This window comes from Lagopus muta, chromosome 27 (assembly GCF_023343835.1).
Source record: "Lagopus muta isolate bLagMut1 chromosome 27, bLagMut1 primary, whole genome shotgun sequence".
Classification (NCBI taxonomy): domain Eukaryota; kingdom Metazoa; phylum Chordata; class Aves; order Galliformes; family Phasianidae; genus Lagopus; species Lagopus muta.
Genome location: NC_064459.1, coordinates 3,648,242 through 3,668,184, shown reverse-complemented (window position 1 = coordinate 3,668,184; position 19,943 = coordinate 3,648,242). Strand labels below are relative to the sequence as shown.

The window sequence follows — 19,943 nt, the reverse complement described above, 5'->3', positions numbered from 1 at the left end:
ATGGGATCTTTCCCTCCGGTGCAGCCCTGGGAAGAAGGAAAGGAGCAGCGTTACCACCGCGCGCCGCCGCTTGGTGCCATCTAGCTGCTGTCCCTGGCATAGGCACGAGCCCAGTGGAACTTATTAAAGGCTTAATTAGCTGTTCAATTAAACAAACCCTCACGAAATAAACAGCGGAACGTGGAGCAGCTTCTTTCAGCTGTCACGGAGTGAGTGCACTGTTTGGTTTTGGAGTGAGCTGCTGCTTTGTGGGAAGAAGAATGATGCTCTCGTTTCCATTTGATCTTGGGCAGCTGGGATCGTGCAGAGCCTGACTCACTGGCTCAGCTTAATTAAATCACAGCATAGCTGAGCTGATGCTCTATAGATTGGCTGCTGCTTTCTTCTGAAGTGTGTATGGCAAAGGCAGAGGTCACAGAAATGCTACCGGTGTGGTAAGGGCGTTATGCTGAGCTGCCTGCTGGCTTTGTTACTTCAATCCGCAAGGGCTTTCGCTGCCCTTCTGTGGCTCAGCCAGTTTCCAGCACTTCTCTAAAGCAGGTCCCTGTTTACGCAGCTGCTCCAACTTGGGATGTTGTGTGATTCTACAAAACACCAACTGTGCAGCATCGTGGCCAGGCAGCTCAGGACAGGAGGCAGCGACTGCTTTAGGGTCGCACATCTGAGCCATGACCACATCTCTCTTATTCAGAGACCGAACCAACAGATTCTTGCAGGCTACGTTTCCATCCTGATTTGCACTGAAGAGCTTTCAGTCCCACTCGAATGCTCGGCTGCTCGCTGCTTCTCTCCGTTCCCCTACAGCTTCACTGGGAGCCTCCTCCTCCCATCCCAAATCCTCCTCCTCCTGCCCCCAGGATAACAGAGCCCCAGTGCTCTGAGAGCCATTCTGTGCTACTGGAGGTGTTGTGGGATCTCACTGGGATCTCATTACACCTCCAGTTATACCAAGAGAGGCACCCAGGTCCCTTTGGGCTCAAAAGCTGCTCCCCCAGCGTGGACACCTTGCAACCAGGGGAAAAGGAGCAGAGCTTCCACCTTTCCAACGTGGCTGCAAAGGGTGCTTAAAGGCAAGAAAGGATGCTCTGAGACCAAGAAAAGGGCTGTCCTGCTCTGTGCAATCACAAAACAGCGTGGGGCAGGGGCTGTTTGTTGCCCCCAAATTGGTTTTATTTAATATAGATATCTATTTTTTTCCTGTGTTTAAGTGAATGCACGGAGCACAGAAGGGGCTGAGTGGTGCAGGCTGCGTGATTCTGCCTCTGCATCCAACGTCAGCTGCTCCTCTCGTTGGGCAGAGGCTCCAGGCGGGGGATACGAAGGTCTGGGGGGGCTCAAAGGAGCCTGGAAGGATCTCTTAAGAAATCACAGCCAATCTAAGAGATAATTGTGAGCAACAGGAGCTCCGGGCAGCGCCAACCATGCGCTGCATAGAGCAAGCCAAGCTGCCACGGCATGGATCTCCTCTGCTCCTACAGGTGGAACCAGGGCCACGGTGAGCGCCTGCGGGGCTGCCTGGCTCGGTTCGGTTGGCCCCAAACTCAGGCTGCGGGATTTCCCCGAGGAAAAGATGTCCAAAAAGCCCCAGCGAGAGGAAACGCGCGCGACGTGGGAAATCACCGCGATTCGTCGGGTGTCGCGGCAAATCGCCGCCGTTCGCTTGGATCCTATCGCAAATCGCTGCGATGAAGAAGGAAGAGTCGAATTGGCGCAAAGGACCCCCAGGCGGTGCAACCCCTCCCCCCGCCCACGTGCACGGCTGCGCGTCCCCGCGGTTTCCGCACACGTGGCCGCCGCTTCCTGCGGGGCGAAGGGGAGGACGGGGGGGGGGTCGGGGGGAAGAGGGGGGGCGGTGCCCGACGGAAGGGGCCGGGACGGGAGCGGGCGCTGCGGAGGGGGCGGCTGTGGGGAGAGATCGGAGGGGCCGGAGGTATTTGGGGGGGTGACGGGTTATAGGGGCGCGCATAACCTCGCCTTCCCCCATAGGGGTGTCGGGGGAACGGGGTGCAGCCGCAGGCTTGGGTGCGCAGAGCGCTGGGGAGCGGAGCGGCGTGCAGCGGCTTTGCACGTGGCGTGGAGCTGCAGCTGGGTTTGCAGAGGCCTCGGCTGCACGGGGTTGGGGTTTGCAGGGGCGCAGGTTTGCAGGGGGTGCGTGCGGCCGTCCTCAATGTCCCCGTCCCTCCCCAGGCCCCCCCCTCCACCCGGTGCCACCCTGGCGCTGCGCCCTATGGACGGCGTTTTTCTCTCTCCCAACGAAGATGAGTTCGTGGGGAGGATCGCGGAGGAGCTGGAGCAATTCATGCTGCAGGGGCAGCACCACAGGTAGGGGCACCAAAATGTCAGGACTCTGCTCTGCATCGGCCCTATGGGGTTTGCATGGCACTGCTGGGAGCCTTGGCAGCTTTTCCAGCCCGGCTGTGGAATTGGGCGCTGTGCTGCCATGCTCCCATCCTCCCTGGCCATGCGTTTGCTGCGTCGTTTTGCTTTGTCCAGACTTTGAGTTGGATCCCATTCCTGATCCCTGACAGCCCTGACATGGCCCAAAATGGGGGGGGGGTTCAGCTGGGATGGGGTTGCTTTGGTCAGAGATCCCATCAGCTGACAGTGACCTTCAGCATTTGTTTGATTGCTTCTTTTGAACGTTTGCCAGAGGTGGCACCGAGGCAGCTGTGGAATGGAATAAACCATAACAGAAAACCCATCCGAGTGCCATGCATCCAGCACAGGGTTGGTTCAACCATTCATATTTTAACTGCTGGCTGCTGCAGTGCGTTCAGACTGGGAGAAGAAGTTACAGCTTCATGGGATGAGGGCAGAAATGAGAGTCCTGGCTGTGGGCAGGATGCATGTGAGAAGACCTTTGGGCTCCTTAAGACCAGAAAGGCTTTAAGGCACAGATCTAAAGCCCTACACCTGGAGTGAGTTGGGGATTAAGAGCCAATAAAGACTTTCTCCTTTTCCATCCTCTGCCTTCGCAGGGTGCTCCTGTTCCCCCCTCTGTCCAGCCGCCTCCGCTACTTGATCCACAGGACTGTGGAGAACGTGGATTTGCTGAGCAGCTTTTCTGTTGGGGAAGGATGGAGGAGGAGGACGGTCATCTGCCACTCAGCTGTGAGGTTTGTGATGCTCTGTGGGGCTCTGTGGGTTGTTGTTCCACCTTTGAAGCACAGCCTCTGTTATTCATAGCATTAGAGGAGCAGGGAGCATGGAATGGCTGAGATTGGAAGGGACCTCAAGGATCACGAAGCTCCAACCCCACTGCAGGCAGGGCCACCAAGCTCTGCATTTCATAGCAGCCCAGGCTGCCCAGGGCCCCATCCAACCTGGCCTTGAACACCTCCAGGGATGGACGGGGCATCACAGCCTCTCTGGGCAGCTGTTCCAGCACCTCACCGCTCTCATAGTAAAGAACTTGTTAGAATTGAGAGTAGCAATACTTACAGCCCTGAGGAGCTCTAGAAATGATGGGACGCAGCATCACTAATGATGGAAAAAAATAATTTCTGCTTAACCTTTTACTTTTGTGTAAGGACAGAGATGAGCTGAGGGAATAATTGTGTCCTTTGGTTGGGTGAGTTGCCACGTGGGGCGTTTCTAGTCCTTATTCTGAATGGGGAAGGTTGGAATGTTAATGTATCACAGAGTAGGCTGTAGGTGTCCTAATAGGAGACCAGAACACAGAAGATCCCAGCAGAATTCAGGCATGAACTCGTGTTGACCTATTAAACATAATGAAAAACAAAGCCTCAGTGCTTTGGCCAGCACACAGCTCCTGCATTTCCCTCTCTGTTCTGCACACGCTGTGCTTCTCCTGCTCACACCTCGCTGTTTTCTGTCCCCAGGATTCCCAGTGAGACCAGTGAGCAAAACCCAGCCGCCTCCGCACCGCGACCGTCCCGACCCACACAGCCGTGGGGCCGTGGGGCACGGGGGGCCCGGCTGAGGCACGGCGGGGATGGGCATGGGGACACATCCAGAACCTGTGTGGGGTCAGGCAGGATCAGGAGGCCGCCCCGGAAGAAGCCTGATAAAGCCCTGTATGTCCCCAAGGCGATGCGTAAGAAGGCGGAATGGGGGGAACAGGAGGCGGGCGCCGATGGGGCGCGAGAAAGGGAGATCTGCTCCAAAGCTGCACTTGAGGGGGAGGCTGAAGGCAGCCCCGAACCCAACGCTGCCATCAGTGGAGTCTGTTTGGTGCTTGATGAGCAGCACAAGGCTGGGGAGGAGTCGGGAAAAAGCAATGATGGCACAAATGGCGACCGTCGTCCACGCTGCACCGATGTCCCCTTCTTAGAGAGCAGCAGCAGTTCCTCCGGGCAGCACAGTCAGGATAAGGACTGTTCAGATGCCCTCTCTTCTATACCCAATGAAAACCCAGCTGAGCCAGAAGAGCAGAGCAAGAGCTGTGACAACGCCGTTGGACCAGAAGGCAGCGAGACTCCGTGCCAAGACCAAAAGAGCCACGATAATGACGTTCTGGGGTCCAGCAAGAGCTCCCACCTATTGGGGGAGCACTGCTCTGATGCCACGTTGGTGCTGGAGAACCAGGAGAAGAGCTGTGCCGTGAGCCTGGAGGGCAGTGGGAACATCTCACTGCAAGGCGAGGATGTGGTAAGGCCAGAGTTGGAGCTGGGCGAGGGTCCCTCTGGACCAGAAGGTGAAGATCAGGAGAACTTCAGCGGTGCCCAAGAAGAGCCCACCCAACACCAGACCCCATTGGAAGCACGTGGTGAGGCCGTGCTTGTGTCAGAGCCCATCGGTGGGGCTGGTCCATTGGGTCCCAGTGAGCAGGAGGAGCACAGGGTGGACGAGCCCGTGGTCAAGGATGAGGCCAAGGAGCCTGTAGGCTTGGCTGATGCTTTACAGCATGAGCTGCGGTTGTCCAAAGGGGACCAAGAGGAGAATGTGGCCACCCAGAGCCGGGAGCTCGCCTTTGAGGATGACTGCACTGCAGAGCTCCTACAGGAGGTAATGCATCCCGTGGGCACTGCCTTTGGGTTACTTTGGGGTTAAGAGGGTGTTCAGGGGTTGTCCTCAAAGGGAGACATTGGTGCCAGGCTCTGCGGTTGGCTGCTCACCCTCTTGCACCCTCCGTGGGTTGGAGGGACCGAGGTGGGACCCTGCAGGATGGCTGTTGGCCACGAAGTCCCATCTGGTGGGTGCCCAGTGTGAGCTCTCAGTCCATGCAGCTTGTTGCCCGTATTTGGGTGTTGCATTGGGTCAGGATGCTCAGCGCTGGGAGCACCTGATAGGAACGTCCTGGTGGTTCCACCACCATCCTCTTGGTCTTTGAGTCTTTGCTGTGATGGTAACTCATTATTTGTTTTCCTGTGCCGTTCCCAGATCGTGGGTCATCTCACCGTGAAGGACATCAGCGTCGAGAGGATCACGGTGGATTATTCCAGCTATGGTGACACACAGGTCCACGAGGCGGATTTTGGGCACATAACCGAAATCTACGACTTCTCCCCATCACTGAAAACGGAGCACCTGATGGAAGTGTTCTCAGATTTCCAGTGAGTGCCTTTTTGAGAGGCATAAAACGAGCAGTATTCAGAGCTGAGCGCACCACAGGCTGTGATGATGCTGTGCTGGATTTTACCCTCACCCCCGTGCTCTGACTCCTTATGCGCCGTGCTTTGAAGGACGTTTTCCTGCAGTTTGTGACTAGAAGTGTTCTTTGAGTCTCTCTTCTGCACAGTGCTGCCTACTTGCAGAGTTATTTGTGCTGCTTTGGCTTCATTGCGAGCTTCTACCTGCTCCATAGGAGCCTCTTTGCTCTCAGGTCCCAGTGCCTGTGTTGGGATTGCACGCTTACCTAAATGCTTGCAGAAAGAAAATTAAGAGTCCAATCCTGCTGCATGAGATAAGATGTATTATGTAAACACGGGGAGCAGGCAGCACTGTGCAGGAGGGGTGACATTGGATTAGCAGGGGGGTCAGAGCAAGGTTCTGCCCCATAGGGCGGTCAGCGGGCTCGTACAGCTCTCCATGGGGGTTGGATTCATTGGCAGCGCTCATCCCCTGTGCTGAAAAGCACTGTTTGCATTCTAAATGTGCTGCTGTCTGTTGTCAGTGTTTCCTCTTCTACGTGTTCCCTTCCCTCTGCTGTGAGAGTGGAACTGAGCTGCAAATTGACAGATCTAATTTGAGCGCTCGATTGTGGTTTTTATTTCCCCTGCTGCAGGGAAAAATCTTTGATCTCCTCACTCCCCAGCTCGCATTTTCCACCGACACTTTATTAAATAGATTTCTGCTTTGGTCTCTTCATCCAAAGCTTTGCAAACCACTCCGCAAACGAGTTCTGCTTTTCATTGCAAGTGGCTGAGCACTCAGGTGGTGCTTATAGGGCACTGTGTGCATGGCAGTATTGCAAGACAGCCCATGAAATAGAGGCTGCTTGTTGGCCAAGAGCTTCTTTAGGGGAAGAAGAGTCCTTGGGGGAATCACAGACTGGGACTGGATGTAGTTCTGATCCTTTCCCCTCTTTGTGAAATGGGCGCAGTGCTCGGATGGCAACACTGAATGCTTGGAAACTCAACGTGGCTGTGGGCTTCACTCACGTGGCTTTTTCTTCCTATGAACCAAAACTCTTGTATTGTTTTCTTCATTGTAGTGAGAGTGGCTTCAAAATCCAGTGGGTGGACGACACGCACGCCCTGGGGATCTTCTCCAGCCTGTCTGCAGGTGGGGAGCTGTGGGGCTCCTGGGCACGAGTTCTGCTTCCTCACACCTTGCTTCTTTGCACATCAAACTTGAGTATCTGTAAGGCGTGTAGCGTGGGAGCTCTGCTTTGCAAGATGAACTGGTTTTTAATTGGCTTGGGTAATTACCGGGGTACCTGTTGTATGGTGAGCTACGCATTGCACGGAATGGTTTTGTCATTTCAGTTTTTATCTGGTGGAGTGGCTTGAGTTTGGGAGGACCTGTCCAGGCCATCCGGTCCGACTACCATGCAATGAACAGGGGCACCTACAGCTCCAAGTGCTCAGAGCCCCATCCAGCCTGACCTTGGGTGTCCCCAGGGACAGGGCACCCACCGTGCATGGGGCAACCCATGGCAGTGCTCTACAGAACAGATCTTTAGGGTCATAAATGACCTCTAAGATCCCCGAGTCAGCTGTCAGCCCCGTGCCCATAGAATCGTTAAGATTGGAAAAGACTTCCCCCATCCTCACGTCCAACCACCAACCTGTCGCCATGCACAGCCTGAGCGCCCACACTCTGCTCTTGGGATTTGCTCCTAGTTATCAGTGTGGTCCTTGGAATTTGTGTTTCCTTAGAGCTCCTCCTGCCCAAGGAACGACTGATGTGAGGTGGAGGGGAGCCCTGGGATCAGTCGGCCTTGGCAGCCCATGGGTCGTGCAGCGCTGTGGTACCATGGGCTGGGTTTTGTGTGATGAAAGCTGCCACCATTCCCCTGCTGCTGACTTTGTGCTCTGTTCTTTGAAGCATCTCAAGCCCTGGGGCGGCGTTACCCTTCACTGAAGATCCGACCGCTGATCCATGCGACGAAGCAGTCTAAAATTAAGGCACTTCAGCGACCAAGTAAGATGATAAACGTGTGTATGTATATCTATGCTACCATTTTTTTAGTTGCCTGTTCTGTGTCCTGGCTGGTCAGTCTCACGGTGACACTTTAATGGGGAACTACTTATTGGATACCAGCATTCCTTTTAACAGCTTTGTTGGCTGTGGCAGGGCAGTATTTGCCCCCAACCTGTTACCTCACATCTTCCAATGCCAGTAATGCTGCTTGTTGCTCTGACAGCCAAAATAGCTGCAAATGGGGGCGCAGGTGAACGTGGATATGTCAAAACGTTTGCACAAAAAGCTCTGCCCTGCTCTGCACAATTAAAGACAAACCCCAGAGCAGTTGTTTTCTGGTTGGCATAATTTTATTCAGTATCAGTGAAGAGGAAATGGTTAAGCTCAGCCATTAACATTGGTTTATTTAGTTGATTGCCTTTTAAAATCATACTGTAATCAGGTACACTTGCCACTGTAAAGAAATGCCATGAATCTTGTAGCAGAGAGGCTGACGGAGGCACAGCTGCAGTCACTGCACTAAACAGATGTCAGCATGACTGATTCCAAGGGACACTGTCACAGTTAGAAGTTCCTGAGCTCGATTAAATGTGAAAGAAGTGGTTTGCTTTCACACTTCTCACCTGTTGTCATTCAAATTCTCCATCTCTACCCTGCTGGCAGGAGTGGGATCAGCTTATAAGCATACAAACCCTGCACTCACTTCAAGTGCCATTTATTTCCAAATGCAGGTTTGGATCTCAATTAGCTGACAGTGTCTCTTTTTTTTCTTTTTTTTTTTTTAATTATTATTTTTTAACAGCTTTTTAAAAGAAAGGTTGGCAGTTCCACCATCCAAGCTGTGATGCTCTGAGCCTGCCCCCCCTTTTCCCTTAAGCTGCTGCTAGGCTGCCTTTAGGAATAACGCTTCTGAAAAAGCAAGCAAAAGCCCACTTGGCTAACTGGATAATAAATTGCAAACAGTTGCTGATAAATGATCAGATAGCAGCCAAATCCAGGTTAGTTTGGACTTGGTAAGGTTCTGGTGCATTGCTTTATTGAGGATGAAACTGCAGCAAGCCAGACGTGTGCTAGGAACTGGAGCTCGCTGCTCCCTCCTGGCCAGTTTTTTCCTAAAGCATCCGATAGATTTAACAGATTAAAAGAAAAAAACAACAAAACCAGGCGTTTTTCCCTTGGTGCTTTTTGAGGCTGGAGGCTGTTGGTTTTGGTGAGCTGATGCTGAGATGAAATCTCTCTCTGTGTGGCCCCGTGGGTTGGACTGTGCCTTCGCTTTGTTCTCAGAGGAGGGAATGGAGCTGCAGTGTTCCTGAAAGCCTGAAATGGGGAACATTGCACAGCCACAGAGCCTTAAACACACATTAGGGTTGGAAATGACCTCCAAGGTCACATCAGCCAACCCATCCCCATAGAGTCATTGAGGTTGGAAGAGACCATCAGGTCCAACCATCATGGACCACTAGAGGACCAGAGCTTCTTCATGTCCAAATGTCGTCACTGTTGCACAAAAGCTGTTGTACAAAATCTGAAGGAAAGCCTTTCCAAAAGAACAACAACTTGTTGTTGTAGGGGTAGGATGGTTTGCTCATAGCAACGCTCATCCCAAAGGAACTCAGAAAATAGACACCTGCTCTTGTGTCCTGCACGTAAGCCAATACTGCTCCTGAGTAACCTCCAGCTTCACCATTTTTACCTTTTTTCACCCAGAACTCCTTCAGCTTGCCAAAGAGAGACCCCAGACTGACACGGTGGTGGCAAGAAGGTTGGTGACCCGAGCCCTGGGGCTGAAGCACCAGCAGCAGTGCAGCTCCGGCCCTGAAGGGCTCCTGCCAGAAGGTTTGGACCAGGAGGAGTGAACCATCTCCACTCAAAAAAAAACCAACAACCATGTGTAGATGAGCGTGGCTGTGATATTAAACTGCATGCAGAACAGTGAGTTGCCATGGGGATGTTCTCTTTGCTTTCTGAGTTGAGAAGGGGAAAAGTTGAATGAGATGTCGAGCTCCAGAGCCCTGCAGGTTGCTCTTTGTGCTGGAGAACACCGTGCCCTGCTCTGCTCCAAAGCATCTGCACTCTCTGCAGCATGTAAGGAAGTGTTACTTCGTGTTAAAGCCCACCAGGAATTGTTAAGAGTGCACCAGGGTGAGGGAAGGGCATCTCACTGGCCAGCATTCAGTCGGAGCAGAGCATCTGTAGGAGTCAAAAGCTCTGTTCAGTGTTTACTCTGTTGTCATATTGTTGTTCAGATATCCCCCAGTAGCGACAGGCATTGAGGTTCAGGGCTTTTTCCTCATTGAAATAGAAGCCTGCCTGTGTTGTTCCGTTAGAAAGCAGTTATTTGTTCATTAGGAGAAGCAAACCAGAACTCAACAGTAGCTCAACTTGCACAGAGCCCAATGGCAAGGGATGCTCCGAGAGACACCTTGAGTTGCAGCAGCAGCAATAGAGCATCCCCCAGGCTCTGCTTTAGCTGCACTGTCCTGCATCTTGAGAACAAAATGGACTTTTCCAACTTCCAGCAGGCTGAAAACCTCTCCTCTGTGTCAACATCTTGGATATAGGAAATACTCCTCTAGGCGTTAGCAAGAACCGTTAAGCCTCACAACATCCCTGTGAGGTAGGATGGTGGGTTGATCCCTGTGGATTGAGATGGTTAATTGGCTGCACTCCATTAGTTCTAGCTGCGTGTAGAAGCCTTCTGTACAAACACAGAGGGAGAAGGAAACTTCAGTACCGGGAATTGTGAACAAAGCCCTCAGCTGGCGGGGAGTAGAAATAGAAAGTAGGATTTAAAAACGTATATATATTTTTTTTCTGGGTGAAACGATTTATTCAAGTAGCTGTGGTGGAAAATCTGTAGCGACGTGCGTCCTCAAACAAACAGAGGAGCACACTTAGCACCATTGTGAACTGAACTAAGAGTAAAAAAGAAATCCTCGGAGCCAACTTAGGCGGTCAGCGCATCCCTGACGATGCAAGCCATGAAGTTACCTCTGCAGGGTACAGGGGTGCAATGCCTTAACTGAACTCATCCTCCAAAAGAGGGAATATCCAGCTTAGAAGGTAACATGTAGGTGGACGTAGGGGCTGCTGGGTGAATTGCTTGCTGTGCAGTGGGAAGCAACGATCCTGTGGACTCAGCACGGCTTCTGGGTGGTGGAGGAGCTGTGCTGCACGTGGAGGCAGAGTTCTGCATTTGCTGCTCCGTTGGTTCTGGGAGTTGGTTGTTGAATGCGAGAGTTTGGCTGCAGTATTAAATTATGCTTTAGACTGTTCTGCTCAGAAGGTACCCTTCGATGTTGTTTTCTTTCCTGTGTTTCTTTGCTAAAATGGAGCAGTGGCAGCGGTGCTGAGGGTAAGCATCATCACAAATGGAAGAATATGCGTCAGTGGTGCTTCAGCTCAAGCTTGAAAGTACCAAAATGTGAAGAAAATGAACGGTCAAGACCCGTTGAGGTTGTTGATACCCAACCAAAGGCAAACTGAGCTCGCTGCAGCCCAGAGCTGTGTACACACATAAAGATGGTGGGGGGAGGTTGGAGCCCAGTAGAGTTTGAAAGCCTGCTCCCAACACCCTCAGCAGCGGGGATGGGATTTACAAGAGGTGGTCCAAGCATTTACACCGGGAAGGAAGGCAGCTTTAGAAAATAATTTACCTTGCTAATTTAGAGTTTGATTGCTTGCTTGATTTTTGTCTTGGCGCAGTGGTTGGGGAAATGAGCGCAGCGGGAAGCCTCGCTTCTTAAATAGTGGGACGGGAGGCAGCGCTGCTCTATCGGGTGGACACTTTGTTGTTTGTGAGTCCGCTGAAGTGATCAAACTTCTGTTCCGTTTCGTCGCTGAAGGAGCCACCTGTGAGCCCAGAGAACACAGGGTTAGGGATGGAGCGGGCAGAGTGGTGGACGTGGGGCATCGCACAGCCAGAGCAACGTGCTGCAACACGGCCCCAGAGCAAATGCTAGAAGGGCAAGGTAGTTCATGGCTAATTAATTTAAGCATTAATTAAGCCTTGCCATAATTGGAACAGCCAAACAGTCTTGGGTCTAATTGATGTGTTTGGGAGACTTGGCTATGACCTGTGCTGAGTTTTCTGCTAACCTTTGTTGACTATCAGGACTGTGAAATGGTCTCCTTGAGGGTGAGGGTAAAGGGGGGGCTCTGTTTTGCTCTTCAATAGGGCCCTGGCCTCACTTTTTGCTCATTTGGAGACAAAAGCTGAACGCATTTTGAAGTAAAAGTATTTTCAAGCTCAGCTGGAGAGCTCATCCAGCACTTCAGTGCTCTTTGTCCAACTGGAGGGGGTTTGGCTTTTCGAACTAGGTCATAAGCTGTAATGTGAGATGACTATTTTCTTCAGAAAAGCAACAAACTAATAATAATAATAAAAAAGAAACAGTGAAAACATTCCTTGAGGAACTTCAGCCAACCATGGAAACTGGCTTTGCCATGGGCTTTATTTGGAAGTTGACAGGCAGCTGCTGTTGAGTTACTTTCCATGTTAAAAAACGGTTCAGCTTAGCCTGCAACTTCATTCCATTTTCAAAGGGATCTGATGATTTTTAAGGCAAACTGGGGCCGGTTGGGCTGTGCTGTTCTCTCACCTGTGTGGCAGTTGTACATCCAGATGCGCTGCCCGTCGTACCGACTCCGGCATTTCATCACGTTGTTGGAGTAATCAGATTCAGCCACTTCATAGTTGGGGTTGATGACGACCTTAGGAGCGATGGAGAAACACAGGGTGGAGTTATTTGGAGGTGAGATTCTAGGATCAGGTTGGGAGAGAATCGAGCTTTTCCATTGCAGCATGGTTGGACTGGACGATCTTAATGGTCTTTTCCAACTTTAATGAGTCTGTGACTGTAGCTCATGAGGGGAGCAGACAGAGGCTCCTTAATTAAAGCCAGATCATGATCACACCTCTGCCCACGCACCAAGACATCACCCTCAAACACCTCCCCATTTCACACCATAGCAGTGAAGACAAAAATAATGCCTCCTCCCTTCGCTCCTCTGCAGCTCTGGGCTGCTTTTAGAACCAAAGAATTCCCCCCACCTCCTTCCCCTTGCTCAAAGCAGACTGCAGGCACAGAATCCTGCAAACGCCCCAAGAATAGCACTTCATCCATCCCCGAGCAAAGCAAGCATTGCTTACAACCTCAGAACTTTGTCCAAGACAGCGCGTTGCATTCCACGTCACCTATCTGTGTTACTGGCATTAGCTGCACATGGATTGTGGAGGACTACCTGACGTTGGCTGCATGTGGGTTACTTAAGACTGACATTCCTGACACCCCTACTGGATAAGAAACCTCTTTCCCCCTACCTGGAAGAGGTAATCTCCTGGTGGGACGTCGGTGATGTCGATCCACTGGCAGTCGATGTCGTGTCGGTACACATCCCAGCAGCCAACAGTGATCCCTTGTTCACCAAAATTGGCACACTCGTACTGTTTCTGCACATCTGAAGGAGTTGAAAGCACAGTGTTGGGTTCTCAGACTGTGTCAGGGGAAGGGCGGGTTGTTCCCTAGCTCCCGTGGGTAGCAATGAGCTACAGGCACACAATTTTGGATGAGACAGTTCAACGCTGCTTTGCTTAATGTCTTGTAATGAAAAGGATGCACCAGTAACACGCATGGGAAGAGCTGCCACCTCTCCTGTGTCATCACCCAGAGGAGAGTTTGGGGATTCCTTGCTTTGTGGGAACAACATGCGCACTTTGTAAGTGAGAGGCTGAGTTCTGGCAGCCTCAACACACGGGCTCTGTAGGGTTTCTCTTATACCATAGAGAATAGAACAGCCATACCTGCTTCACATTCGGTGTCTTCCAGACAGAAGCTGGCTTTGTGTCCTTCAGCTACTTTGGTTCCATTGAGGTTCAGTAGATCATAGTGGGTGAAAACCTCCATGCTGTGGTAATGCCTGCAAGACACGAGGATTCATTAAGGAAAACAGCTCTTTAATTACTGCCCCTCAGGGGCTGCGTGGGGGAATAGAAACAATGCAAAGTGCTGGGGACCAGAAAGAGCAGAAGAAGAGAAACCACAGGCAGGAAACCTTCCCCTGGGCACCATCCTGCGTGCTGGCTCCCAGCCCAGGGCTGGTTCACATATCAGGTGCTGAAGCTGCTTCCAGGTAAGAGCCTTGGTAGGATCACACGCTGTTTTGTAATGGCAGCAGCAGCCAGGTTATCATTTCTAGTGCACTGTCATCACTACAAGAAGCATTTCAGTTGCTCTGTACCAACAGGCTGTAACCAGCACAGGGTGTACTCACACTATCAACCTATTTTCCATTTTTTCCCCCTCCTCAAAACGAATGACAGATGGAAGCATCTTTCTCAGCACTCGCTTCACGGGGAGCTAAACAACATGACAGCTGGCATCACACACCTTCCATCCCATAGCTTGAAATGGGGAGATGTTAGCATCAACCCAACCTGGGCCGCAGTGCCAGCACGAATGCGTCAGAGAGAGCACACAAGATGGGCTGTAGACTCGTAGTTAGCAAGGTTAGGCCCATAATTAGCAAAGTCAGCCCCCCCCTGCAGGGTTTGGGTAATGCTGACCATTGTGTTCTATGCCACGATGCTGGTTCAGCAAGGCATTGAACCTGCACTGAGGGCAATGGGAAGAACCAGGGTGCAACATGGGGTCAAGGCTGGGAGCACGAGTGTGGCCATACTGATGGAAAACACTCCTTATGATCCCAGACTTGGGACTGGGAGAAAACCCACAGCACTCGTTGGGAACAGGAGGTCCTGAAACCCCAAGACACCAAAACCCATCGGTGTGGCTCAGGAGGGAGGCAATGCCCACACAATTCAACGCCAACCCAAACTCAGCAGTGCTGAGCACAAGGCACAGCTCGTCTCCTTCCCAGCTGTAAAAATAACTGTGGCTCAAAGCTCCCAACCCATAGCATTGCAGCACACACTTCTGCATAAAAAGGGGGCAAGGCTGGAAGGGGCAGAAATGTTTCCTCCAGAGATTAGGTTTCTTTTTACCTCCTTTCCTCTAAAACCAGCAAAACCCAAACCCACCACCTGCCAAAAGTCAATCCCTTCTCACTCCCTGCTACGGTCTTTCCCATTTTTGTTCTGCTCCCACATCAAAAGGCTCCTGAACAGAAGCTCCCAGTGATGGGGTGAGGCAACAGGGAGAGAAAGGACGTTTCCAAGCTGTTGACTTGCGAGCTGTCTCCTTTGGCAGCTTCTGATAGAAGTTTGAGGTCTCCAGTCTGACTCACTTTCTGAAATATGTCTGAATCACTCAAAGAGGTGTTTACTTTCTGCTGTTTACAGACTGGAAACATTGAAGAGGAATTGAGTTCATCCTCCTCCATATAAACAGAATCCAGTTTTGAGCACACAGATGGCTCTTGGCCTCTCCCCAATCTCACCTCACTTATGCAGTCTCCCAAATTGCTCCGAAAGTCTCCTTCACCCACCCCACGATGTGCTCAGCTCCTTGCAGAACCCATGCATTCCCCCTTCCAGGGCCAGAGCAGAAGCAGAGGTTCTGCACCCATTTGGGTTTCCTCCTCCTGAAACTGCCATCTCCTGTTTATTTTGGGCTCTCTGCCGCTGAGGTTTTAGCAACACACATCACAAAAGCAACCTGGCTGCGAGGTGTTGTGCCAACACGTGCCCCATCTGAAGCTCTGCAGCCTTGTGACACTGAAGCAGCGCTGCCTGCGTCCCACTTTGCTCACAAACTGCTCATAGAAGAGTGCAAAACCTGAGCATTTGTCGCTCTGTGCGGCACAAACCTGACAGCAGTGGCAGAACAAAAGCTGGGAGCTGAATTTCTCAGCTCCCAAGACAGAGGAAAACCAACCCTGTCCCAAACCATCACTGCAGAACCACAGCATCAGCTCGGTTCCCACTCCCCACAGCTGGTTTGGTCAGTGGACCCAACAGCTCTCACCGATGGCAGTCATGCCAGACCCAAGCGTGGCGACCATTTTTGGGGCGGAAATCCGACTGCCCGTTGTTGTGGATCTGGGAGGAGAAGCGCAGCAGGCGGCGGTAGCCGGAGGTGACGGAGGTGTTGATGGCTGAGCTGGCCAAGCAGTTCTCCTCCTGCGCACACTGCAGCATGAACATGGGGCGGTCCTCCAGGTAGGCGGTCTGCTCCACCAGCTCGGCGTTGAGCACCAGGTCGGGGGCAGCTGGTGGGAGGGAGGTGGGAAATGAGCTGATGGGCTCCTAAAACACACCGCAGTTTGCTAGAGGTGGGTCCAGCCCTTTCTTTGGTCAGCCCCATCCCGCTGGTGGGGCAGGTCTTTTTCTCCTGCGTATCCCAGGGCAAATGCAACAAAATGAACCGAAGCCCAGGTTAGGGTAGCAAGAACTGATATGGAGCTCAGAGAGCCTGTGGATGTCCCATCCCTGGAGGTGCTCAAGGTCAGGTTTGGTGAGGCTCTGGGCAACCTGGTCTGGTGGGAGGCAACAATCCATGGTGGGGGGTGGCAATGAATGGGCTTTAAGGACCCTTCCAACCCAACCATTCAACGAATCCATCATTTTTAAGGACCCTTCCACCCCCACCCATCCTATGCTTCTATGGCCTTTAAGGACCCTTCCACCCCCACCCATCCTATGCTTCTATGGCCTTTAAGGACCCTTCCACCCCACCCAACTATTCTGAGATTCTATCGTCTCCCAGCACCATTCCAACCCAACCCACTCTATGATTCTATCATCTTTAAGGTCCCTTCCTACCCAACCCAACCTGTGGTTTTATGATAACTCACTCTCTGAACAGGACACGCCAGCACCAAAGCGACCTCCTCCTCTAGGACAGGAGACGTCGGCTCCATCATGACGACAGTGGGCCAGGGACATCTCCGTCCCTGAGCACTTGACCCCACTCATGACCACGCTGTCAGCACTGACATCTCCATGCCAGTACCAGGTTTCCTGGGCAGAGGGATAAAAAGAGGCATTTACACTCCATTTCATGGGCTGCTATGGGAATAATTGTGTATCCTTGTGAATAACTTGTGTTCTCCCTGCATGCATGAGGTTGCATCAGAGGCAGATTTGCTCGGTGCCCTCTATTAAGGGATTGGGGTTCCTGATGGAGCTGTTGGTTTGTGTCAGTGCAGAGGAATGGAGGCAGGATGCTGCTGATCAGCATCTCTCACCTCCTCAAAACCTTCTGTAGCCCCAATGAAACTGCAATAGCAAAGCTTGGGTGAAGGGAAGAAAGAGGAAGAAGAATTTTCGTCCTTGCATTAGTGCCCAAACTGGAAACGTTTCTAGGAAAAGAGAACCCATCTGCACCATTGCTTCCATTGCAACAGGCTGTTTGTTAACCCTGTTAGCAACACCCTGCACACAGGGCTGCCCTGTTCTACACAGTGTAGCTTTATGCTCGCGTCGCTGCTGCAGCCGGGATACGCATAAGAGCCTTTTCTGTTCTAAATACCAACAGTCTCAGCTAAAGGAAAAAATGTCTTGTTTCTCACTGGACTCTCAGGGCTGTGTCAACAGAGCTGGAAAGGCCAGCATTGAAGGGACGTGGCTATCCTCAGCTCTTGTGCTCCGCTTGGCAGCTGTGCAAGCAGTCAGCTGGAGGAACCAGCTTGCAGCAGAGCTCCAGCCTCCTCCCTCCTAAGGCATCAGACCCCAGATTCCCTCTCTGGCCATGAGCAACACTTAAAAGCCATGGCAATCTGCTTGCTCAGGAGCCTGGTATGTCCTCCTGGCATCCCGGCTTGGTCAGAAGCCCAGCGGATTGGACACAGCACCAAAATGCTGGAGTGTGGCACAGCCTCTGCTCCCTGCGAGGAGATGCTCTACGCTGCTTTTTGCTTCTGCACCCAAGTTCTGGCTTTCTGGCAATTGTCTGGGGGAAAATAGTTTTCCTTCTATCAGTGAAAGCCCACTTGAATTTTATTTACTCAGTGGCAGCGCGAGCCACATTTTCCCTGAAGCTCCACTCTCAGGGGCCACTTTGCACGAGAACAGCTCTGGCAGGGGACTGCTTTCCCAGAGAGAAGCCAGTTCCTTTGGGGAGCCATTGTGCCAACACCAGGAACTGCAGTAAAGGCCCGGAGGTTCTACATTTCCTTGCAAAAGCTGCCTGCCCTTGTGATCCTTGAGGGGTGCATCAGTTCAGGAGCCCGTCTTGCACCAGGATTATTGGTCTGTGTCCTTTATTGGGGTGGCAAGCTTCTGTTGCCCTGCATGCAGTCCTATTTCTGGGGCTGCTGCTCGCTTTCCTACAGCCAGCACAGCAGGCTGCTGCTCCCTGCGCCAAGGAGCTTTGCTGAGAAAGAACACTTCATTCTTCTGTGGTTGTCCCAAACGTGCTAGCTGGTGGCTTTTATCCCTTTTAAGTGCTGTTCTTGGTCATGTGTGAGGAGGGAGGCTTAAGGGCATTTGTCATCACAGAAGCAAAAGCCACCAACAACCCAGGGAGCTAGCATGCAGCCGCACCACATGCTGCACTGAGAAGTAACTAAGGGAGCAAAACCAAATTGTTTTCTCTTGATTTGACACCAGGAGAAAATTGGCTTCCAACCTCCCTCAGCTTAAATCCCAGTGTGACCCAGTGAAGAACAAGGACCAGGTTGGATATTAGGGGAGATTTCTTCTCTGAAAGAGTGGTCAGGCATTGGCACAGGCTGCCCGGGGAGGTAATGAGGTCACCATCCCTGCAGGCGTCCAAGAGCTGTGGAGATACGGCACTGAGGGACATGGCCAGTGGGGATGAGTTGGGGTTAGACTTGGGGGTCTTGGAGGTCTTCACCATCCTTAATGATTCTGAGATTCTATTTGGGGACATGGTGGCGATGGGTCAGTAATTGGTCTTGGTGATTGTAGAGGTCTTTTCCAACCTTAATAATTCTACGGGTGGGTTACAGTTGGTGATCGCAGAAGTCTTCTCCAACCTTAAAGGTTCTATCTCAGGACATGGTGGTGATGGGTCAATAATTGGACTTGGCTCTCATAGAGGTCTTCTCCAACCTTCATGATTCTATGATGGGGATGGGCCGACGTTTGAACTTGATGATCTTGAAGACCTTTACAAGTCTTTCCCAACCATAATGATTCTACCCAACCTCACCCGTGCCACCCATGCTTTTATGGGGACCCACCTGGAAGGCATGGCTGGCGAAGCCCAGCCCCAGCTGCCTGCACACCACCATGGCCTCCACAGTGCTCCATCCCTGGCTGCAGACCGTGCCCCAGCGCAGCGTGCCGTTGCGTTCAGCCAACACCTCCACCCGACCCTCGTAGGGGTTGCGACCACCAACCAGGCGCAGCTGTAGGGCAAAAAAAACCCCACAAACCCTCCCATCAGTAAATGTCACTGCAAGCAGAGGTGACACAGCAGCTGGGCAAGGATCACGGGTCAGTTTTGAGGCTCAGGAGTTTAAGCTTCCGGGCTTCTCTCACCTGGTTCTGGAAACCCATCGCGGGAACGTTGCATCTCACAGCAGCATCTTCCTCATGGTTGCAGCCCTGCGACTCCATGTTGAACTTGCAGTCTGTGATGGATTTCTCAAATCCTGTACAGTCAATTTCGTTGAGATGGATTGGACCCATGCCTTCGGGAGGGGAAGAAAATAAGGTCATATCTTCTGCCCGTGCTACTGGGGAGTGGAGAACTATCCAATAACAGTTTGTTAATACTTTGCAGACCTCTAGCATTCAAAACAAGGTGATCCTGAAAAAAAAATCCCAGCGATTTCTTGTAAAAAATAAAAGAGCTGCAAGATTATCATTATTAATTTTACCATTTCACATTCTTTCCAGTAGTCTCCGGGAGCCACACGCTGCAGAAAAAGCCAAGTTTCCGTTGTTACATAATTTACAAACTTCAGCTGGAGCAATTCACAAAAATTACGACCTTTTGGCTGGGTTTGTGTGACAGGAATCTGTTCTTGGTCAAAACCTGACATTTAGATGCAACATGGACACATTCACTGGGACAGCAAAATGGAGCAACACGCGGATGTGCAAGAGGTCGGTGAAACACTGTGGGGCAAGTGACTATGACAAGACTGGTAACAAGACAGGAAGGGAATCATTGGCTTTTGTTGCTGCAGAAAATGGTGCTAAGGCAGTGGGGCAGAAATCGGAAAGGAATAATTGGTTCCATCCTTGTGAAGTCACAACTGCCACTTCCAAAGAGACCCTGAAGGGAGAGAAGGCGCATGAGAAGGTAATTATCGTATAGAAATCCTACGTCCTGATTCCAAACTGAGCCCAAATCCACTTGGAAAGAAGTTTTGAGGGAATTAATCTGTTTTTTTTTTTATCACAAAGCAGAGTCTTTTCTGGAGCCTATGCAAACCAGTTCCCATAATTGCTGGACATGGATAAGAAAGGAACATCTGTGTGTCGGCGATGGCCACCACCACCCACTCCCAGCAGCCAGAGG

General features: G+C 51.7%; 2 protein-coding genes across 2 annotated transcripts in view; one reads left to right on the top strand and one right to left on the bottom strand.

The window, feature by feature from the left end:
- The first annotated feature begins 1,847 nt into the window (after positions 1–1,847).
- On the top strand, positions 1,848–9,480 carry R3HCC1 (R3H domain and coiled-coil containing 1). Its single transcript, XM_048928174.1, has 8 exons — positions 1,848–1,930; positions 2,188–2,322; positions 2,979–3,116; positions 3,843–4,968; positions 5,344–5,516; positions 6,617–6,687; positions 7,453–7,548; positions 9,256–9,480. Exons 2-8 carry the CDS (start codon positions 2,228–2,230, stop codon positions 9,402–9,404), a joined length of 1,848 nt encoding a protein of 615 aa, XP_048784131.1. The 5' UTR covers positions 1,848–1,930; positions 2,188–2,227; the 3' UTR covers positions 9,405–9,480.
- Positions 9,443–19,943, bottom strand: part of LOXL2 (lysyl oxidase like 2) — a 35,439-nt gene continuing 24,938 nt past the window's right edge. Inside the window, exons 7-14 of the mRNA XM_048928173.1 lie at positions 18,956–19,107; positions 18,655–18,822; positions 16,303–16,468; positions 15,474–15,717; positions 13,352–13,467; positions 12,872–13,008; positions 12,150–12,261; positions 9,443–11,400 (exon numbers count right to left, since the gene is read on the bottom strand). Coding sequence (XP_048784130.1) covers positions 11,321–11,400; positions 12,150–12,261; positions 12,872–13,008; positions 13,352–13,467; positions 15,474–15,717; positions 16,303–16,468; positions 18,655–18,822; positions 18,956–19,107 — 1,175 coding nt within the window. The 3' untranslated portion in view covers positions 9,443–11,320. The remainder of the gene's footprint in view (positions 11,401–12,149; positions 12,262–12,871; positions 13,009–13,351; positions 13,468–15,473; positions 15,718–16,302; positions 16,469–18,654; positions 18,823–18,955; positions 19,108–19,943) is intronic.